This window comes from Phoenix dactylifera, chromosome 1 (genome assembly GCF_051530095.1).
Source record: "Phoenix dactylifera cultivar Ajwa chromosome 1, Ajwa_hap1_PhDact_Kaust_v1.1, whole genome shotgun sequence".
In the NCBI taxonomy this organism is placed as follows: domain Eukaryota; kingdom Viridiplantae; phylum Streptophyta; class Magnoliopsida; order Arecales; family Arecaceae; genus Phoenix; species Phoenix dactylifera.
The window spans coordinates 4,578,804-4,586,416 of NC_143190.1; the positions used below are offsets into that span (position 1 = coordinate 4,578,804).

Consider the following 7,613-nt stretch of genomic DNA (forward strand, 5'->3'; position numbering starts at 1 on the left):
GTATGCCATCGGTATGGGACGATATGTCTGGTACCATCCGGTATGGTATGGTACAGCGTATCATAGTTAAAATTATGTGTAATGGCTATTATTTATCTTAGAAAGCAACTTTTAAAATTTTATATTAAAATAATCACTAAAATAATGGTTATTATAGCAGTGATGTACTGGAAACCAACGAGCAATCACAGAAACTTAAAGTTATCTTTTCCTTTATTTTTCATAGATAAAAATAATATTATTCTTTGGATGATATAATACTTTTGCAGGGAATTCTGAAATAAAACCTTGAATTTTAAAAATGTTAGTTTACTCAAAAGAAGGTATAAATGAAAATAACGATCAAATTTATGTTAGAATAATTCGTTATAACAGGATTTAATGGGAAACAACTATTGATTTATTTATCCCAAAAATGTAACAGGGGTGGCTGGAACTATTGTAACAACCATTATATAATGGTTATAACACCATTATGCAAAATCATTGCTGTGCTATTGCATCTAAAAACATGTATGTATGATATAGTAGTGATTTGCCCATGAGTCCCAAAGCCAACATTTGTATACTTTCAACATTTTGATACACTAATTTTAAGTGTCAAAACATTATCTGAATCACCAAAATCATCCACACATTCGTGCGCTCATGTATTTTGCAATTTCATGTAAACTTTTGTTTGGTAGATTCAGAAGCTATCAACATAAATGTTTAGGGTTATTGTGATCCATGATCTTACAACTACCACACTAGTAGAATCTTTCAAATGGTACAAGTTCCAGATTCAACAACTATCTAAATGTTTAGGGTTATTGCAATAATCTAACAGCCACCACATCACTAGATTTTTTCAAATGGTAACAGCCCGGGCTGCTAATTGCAGTTAACGGCATTTTTTCTTCTTCCACTATTTCTAGCTTCGACATTCTCATTGTGTTTTATGAAGGATATAAAGGAATTCAAATTTTCAGCTTGATTAATTTATTAGAAAAGGCCCACTCCAGATTAATTGTATCTCTAACTTATACACATTGTTTAAAGTGATGATTTTATAATGCTACAACTGTTGCTCCAACTTATAATGAGAGGAGCCATTTTGTTATATGTGTGAACACTATAACTTATAATTTTGTTATATGTATTAACAATAGGCAATTGTTAAGCCTCATTGGGTGAATAGCTATGGGGCACTAATCGGAGTCAATTGTACCGTAGGTCGGTGCTGGACATTGGCATGCTTTTGACATTGGTCGTATTTTCTTACAAACTGAGCTAAGGCTCTCCCCTCCTAATCGTTTCCATATATGTCCTAGTGGACTTCTTGGAGTGCGTATTTGGCTTTAGTAGGTTAGAGGCACCTGAGGTAGGGCAAGGTAAACGATCCTTTGTGTACTCAATCGTAGATCAGAGTGTTGTATGCAACCCAGTCTTTTAGCCTTTGGGCCTTCTTCGGATCTTCGGGGAGTCTTTCCTCTTTGAGGTAGTTGATGATAGGTCGAGTCTCACGCCAAGCTTTTAATGTGGGGGCCGGTCTTTTGCTTAGGCAATTTACGACTTGAAGAGGTCGAGTGGCATGTAAGGCCTTCGGCGCTGGGGTCAGTCTCCTCATCTTTGGATTGTAGTCCCAGATTAATTCCAAGTGGGCTTGGTTTTGAGGAAGCCCCAAGCGTCCCCAGGATTTCTCCTTTGTTGGGCCCCAAGTATCCTCGGGGTGATCCAAGTCAAATATGTTTGTCGCAGTCATCCGATCTGAACGATAGAAATACAACAATAAGATTTTTTATTAGAGATAAGTTTGGGCTACAATGGACCACATTAATAATAGGCGCGAGGGTGTCAGAGTTACAAGCCTATGGGATCGAAAAGCTGTTAAGATGCTTCGAAGCAGAGAATTCGAATTGGACAGCATATTATGTATTACTCCGTCAGGGCTGGTGAGTATGGGACTAGCTCTGCTACCCTTCGGGCTTGATGATCCGTCCACATGCAGAATCCACAGCTGTTCCACAGTCCTCTTTTTGAGGATCTTAGTTACTTGAGGCACTTGAGAGCCTCGGTAAGTCTGCCAGCGATGGTCTTGATGATGCATGTTGTTGGATGATTGTTGATTTGTTCCGAGGAAGGTTGGTCAGAGGCTGGGGCAGGCACTTTTTAGTCCCGCAAAGGGCACACGTATTGGTCCAGTCATCTGTGCTAAATAAGTGCTTTGATTTCATCCTTGAGCTTAACGTACTCCTCAGTATCGTAGCCGTAGTCTCGATGGAAATAGTAGTACTTCTTCTGCCCTCTCTTGGCCGTCGGAACCTTTATTAGCTGTAGAGGGACAGATAGCCTCGACCTTCGATTTTCATAAGAATTTAGGTCCTCGGGATAGGGAGAGGGGCTTACTTCTTAAACTTTTGAGGAGGGCTCTTAGGCCGTCGCAAGCCCCTCTCGTATCAAAGCAAGTCACTGCTCGACACTCTTCGCTCCTCGCATCCCTTTTTTCCTCCTCGTGGGGGTCTCTTGCTAGCAGACTCGCAATCAGAGGCTATGGCTTTCTCTGCATTAACGTAGTTGTCGACTCGCGCTAGCATTTCCACGAAGTCGACGGAGAAGCGCTTTTCCAAGGAGAAGAGAAAGCTTGACGACCGCAGGCTGCTCTTCATAGCTGACATCATGACCAATTAATCTAGGTTGCGGACCTCCAAGGTCACCGCATTGAAGCGGCTAACATAGTCCCTAAAGGACTTTTTTTCCCTCCTACTTGATATTGAGCAGCGTATCCTAGCTGCAACACCATCTTCAGTTGGAGACAAAATGGGTCTTGAAGAGGCAGGCGTGCTGCTCAAATGAGTGAATGGAATCGGGCCAAAGCCTTGAGAACCACAACCAAGTCACCTTGCGAAGGGTTGCGAAGAATGCTTTGCAAAGCATGGCGTCAGTGGCTCTGTGCAGCATTATGAGAGCCTTAAACTAAGTCATCATGATCCGCATGGTAAAAAGGGGCTTCGAGAAGAAGTTGAGGTCGTTGTTCACTCTTCAAGCATATCCCCTAAGGGCTTGAATTTGCTAGCCCATTTCCATGATTCTTCAATCGAGGTTGGTATTCTGTTGGGTTGGGGGCTCCATGCGGCAAGGAAGCGATAGGGTCAGAGCAGAGTCCTTGCCAGAAAGAGGGCTTGGAGCACGCTGTTTTCTCTCTCAACCAATACTGCTTCGCTGGGTGTGCTAACTCTGAGGGGTCTACTCTAAGTCTTGGCCTCGAGAGCGGTGGCTGATCAGGCGCATGCCGTGCGTTGGTGGTTGAAAGTGGTGGTTGGGCTAACAAATTTCGATCGGACTGGCTTTGATCGTGCCATTGTCTATTGCAGGCCTTAGATCGCCGCGGTCAGCACCTTGCACCTATTAAGTGAGCACATTGTATTGCTCATTGTCCATAGGCATGGCAGGTTGTTCCGGCGGAGTAGGTTCCAGACTCTGTAATGACCCTCGGGAGGCCAAAGCTCGGTGTTGCGAAGCATGCGATGCGCTGCGGGTTCCTTATGGCTTCGTGCTGGTTGTCCCTCCTTTCGATGGATGTCGTTGTTGTTGGAGATTAGGGGCCCATCCTCTAGTTATTAACTTTGACTTCAGACTGAGGTGGGAGCACAGCTTGGAAGATTCTAAAGTCAGTTGGAGGTGAGCTGAGCAAGTCGGGTGCTGAGCTCCTTCAAAAATGATCTGCAAAAAGTCTGCTTGTCGAAGAGTTCCAACGGAGGATCCTTCGATACCTAATTCAAAATAACGAGGCAACAATATGAAAAGAAGAGAGTTTTAGCAGAGTGTGGTCCCTCGGGCTGCCCTTTTATATAGGAGAGTCCATTTTGTCATTAATTGGCCTGATGTGGCGTGTAATGATGGCTAGATAATGGCCGATAGTACGGCCAAGACATAGGTGCCAGTCCGCATGGACGGCGGACAACATTGGTAGGGCGCAAGCTATAGTGTTGCTATTACTACGGGTTGCTAGAGCTGTCGGTTATTGGGATTGTCAGTCCTTGTCGATACGTGCTCATTATTTTCTTCGGCTGATGGCTTGTTGGCTGATTGGCTTCTCGGCCGGAACCGAGGTAGCTCACTTCGGTTGGTTGGTTGCTCGGCTGAGGTCGAGGTTGTTCTTGTCGTTTTACGTCCGAGGTAAAAGGAATAACTTTGGTCCAATGTCAAGGTGTTCAATATTTTTTCCAACAGAAACCTTACTCCATGTTTTGAAATTGTTAGTGTAAATTGATTGCTAATTATCATGCATTAACTTGACAAGTATTCTTAGCAATATAGACCAAGCGTCTCGACTTTGGTATCCTTTATTTCAGATTGCCACGGTGAATGCCAGAATCGAACCAAAAGACAAACACGTCGCAATTACACCATTCTTCTGTTTAGTATAGTGCCAAACCAACACAAAATTAATCCCAATAAAACATCATTCAACCAAGGGATCAGTAAACCGGAAACTATACATGACCACGTCTCTAGCCTTGTCCTTTATCATTATATACGTCCTCAGCACCGCTTCCCTCTGGAACCCAGCCTTCTCTAGCACCCTGTGAGACCTTCTGTTTCCACGTCGGCGATGGCGTCGACCCTCTCCAAATGCGGCCACTGCCTTCTTGACGGCTGCCGTAGTTATTCCCCGTCCCCAGTCATCATAGGCCAAGCCATAACCAATGTGCTTCTCATGGCCAGGTACCGGCCAGATGGAGACCGAGCCCACCGGCCGGTCCTCGATGCAGATGGCACGGCACCAAGAGTGTGGCATGATGAAGCTCTTGATGTAATCCAAGGCCTCGTCCTTGGTGCTGCATGCTTCTTTTATGGTGAACCGCATCACACGGTCGTCAGATTGCCGTCTCATGAGATCTTCCACATCCGAGAGCTTGAATGGGCGGAGGGTGATATCTGGAATTGGTTGTCTTCTCCTCCTCCACCAACTGGCTTGGTTGGGGGCCGGCGCCACTTTCCATTTGGCTGGAGCTTGGCCTGATTTGATGGGGAGTAGCTTTTTATGGACCGGAGGATGCGTCAGCGGTCAAATTCTCAGTTTGCGTGGCCGTAGGTTTTAAGGTTTAAAAATTACAACTTGCTATTTGGATATTTCACCATGTAACGAGGAGTCAGATGCTGTCCTTTTACCCAAAGAATATATTAAAAAAAAATGTTGTCCTCCTCAATGTTTATCATTAGAACTATCTAGCAGAGTACGACTGTTTGCTGCTGCTGTTTTTTTTTTAATATATATATATATATATTTTGCTAGGATAGGTGGATCATATCTGGATACGGATACATCCAATAAAATTGAAAAATACGATACTTCAAAGTGCCAAGAGCACCTTTCCATCTTCAGTTCATAGAGTATCTCCGGAGTGACAAGCTACATATGCAGTCACCAATCCGCAGCACTATTGGCTTCATGGTAAACATGCTTGGCTTGAAAGGTTCCTCCAACTTTTATCATTACCCAAATATGCGTCGGAGTGCCTTTCACCTATAATATTTTCAATTTAGAAGATGTGGGTCAGAAAAAGAGGATAAGACAACTACTATAGCAGTGAAGAACGGAAACATGGTGTCCTGCCAAAGAAATAAAACGAAACATGGTGGCCGCGACCGTTGACTAGGTAAAACCAAGCTTGCGATTTGAGTAACAAACTTCGTTGCTTGGGGAACAAGTAGTAGCTCTATAACGACCATTCTCTTTTGGCCGCCAAGCCATTTATCAGTGCAAGTTTCACATTGTTTACCTAAACCCCTAGGCACTAGTTACTCCAACTGAGAATCATTATGAATTGAATCAGGTTGAAGATACGTAGCATCGTACAAGAACTAAAAACTGAATTGATACATTTGATTTCCTTCAATCTAATTGATACAAGAACAAAAAAATTGAGATATGAATCCAAATCTTTATTGCCGGCATTGTTGCTGAATTCGGACCAAGGTGGGAGTGTAGCTCAGACAACTCTAAGGTCAGTTGGAGACGAGTCGAGCAGGGGTAGATCTCCTCCAAAAGTGGTCTGCAAGAAGTCCGTTTGCCGGAGAGTTTCCGGCGGAGATCCTACGATGCCTAAGTCAGAATAACGAGGCAAAAATATAGAAGGTAGAGATTTAGCAGAGTATGGCTCTATGAGTGATATATCGCATACCTGAAGTCCTCTAAGCTGCCTCTTTATATAGGAGAGTATATTTTGTCGTTACTTGATCTGATGTGGCGTGCAATGATGGCTAGATAAGGCGTGGGTGTTAGTCTGCATAGGCGGCGAGCAGCGTTGGTGTGATACAAGCCGTGGTGCTGCCACGTCAACGGACTACCAAAGCAGTTGGTTGTTAGGACTGTCAGTCCTTGTCAACACGTGTTGCTTGTTCTCTTCGGCTGATGGAAGTCGATCATCTCGGTTGGTTGGCTGCTCGGATGGGGCCGAAGTTGTTCTCCTCGGTTCATGTTCGAGGTCAAGAGGGTAAGTCTGACTCGAGGTCGAGGTGTCCAATATGTCTCCCAATACTTGGCCCCCACTTCTGAGGCTGAACTGCATCTCAGCTCGGGCAGTGGAAGTCGAGTCCTCACTTCGATCGAGGGAGAGGCTTTTGTTGTGGGTATTAAATGCGTTGATTAGTCTTCTTGAAGCATCGTCATATCCGGGTTGTTTCAAGGCATCATCATTGCAGGGTTTCAAGGCGTCATTATTGCAGCAATCCTGATGAATCATCGCGCTGTATCTCGAGCTAACACGTGGCTTAATCTACCCAAGTAGTGAAAAAGGCGCTTCGATTAGAGCCTTCTACATCTTATATAAGGGTGTCTCCATCCTTCAGCCTCTACTTCTTTCGTCGCTCGCTCCTTTACTCAAGTGCTCTAGTGTTCAGGCTCCTGGGTGGTGCTTCGGCGAAGTCTTTCCTTCCTTCGGCACCAACATCCTCCATGCCTCTCCATTTTTGGTGGATTTTCGCTCCTTGGTCGCTCGACTAAGGCTGCAAATGGGTTGGGTTGACCCATGACCTTTCTCGACCCGCTTAGATCCGATCCAACCCATTTTGGAGGACCCATGGGGCTAGGTTAGGTTAATTGGATCTGTTCCATTTTTCGGGTCGAGTCTTGGTTTACTAAATTTAGATTCGACCTGATCTGACCCGATCCGTTTGAATTTTGGACAATTATAGATTTCCAACCCTACGACCTGACCTGACTCAAACTAAACCCGATAAACTATTTGGGCCTGAAAAGGCATAAATTCATGTTGTTCTCTAAGTTATGCCTTATGACTGATGTGCATGTCCTGTATATAAGTAGTATTTTGCATCTTCAGTTTACAGCTCCAATTCAAAATATAGAATGATTCATGCAGTTTCATTGCTTGGTTTTGAAGGCTTATTAAAGAATAATAATCATTTGTAGCAACAAAGTAACAAGTAGGCCTCGAAAAGGCCTAAGTATGAAGACATAGGTTGTTCCCCAGATAATCTGATTTAATAAGTGTTGCATGCTGTTTTTTTAGCCAGTTAACTTTATCTGGTTTGTAGTTTTTTGTCCTTCAATATCTAAAAGAAAAGTCATTGAAGCTGCTTTCTGTTCAGTCATACTCTTTCAGATTTAT

General features: G+C 43.8%; 1 protein-coding gene across 1 annotated transcript; it reads right to left on the reverse strand.

The window, feature by feature from the left end:
- Nucleotides 1–3,994: 3,994 nt before the first annotated feature.
- Nucleotides 3,995–5,374, reverse strand: LOC103699930 (uncharacterized). The gene has a single exon (XM_088718111.1). It carries the CDS (start codon nt 4,874–4,876, stop codon nt 4,445–4,447), a length of 432 nt encoding a protein of 143 aa, XP_088574237.1. The 5' UTR covers nt 4,877–5,374; the 3' UTR covers nt 3,995–4,444.
- Nucleotides 5,375–7,613: the final 2,239 nt, after the last annotated feature.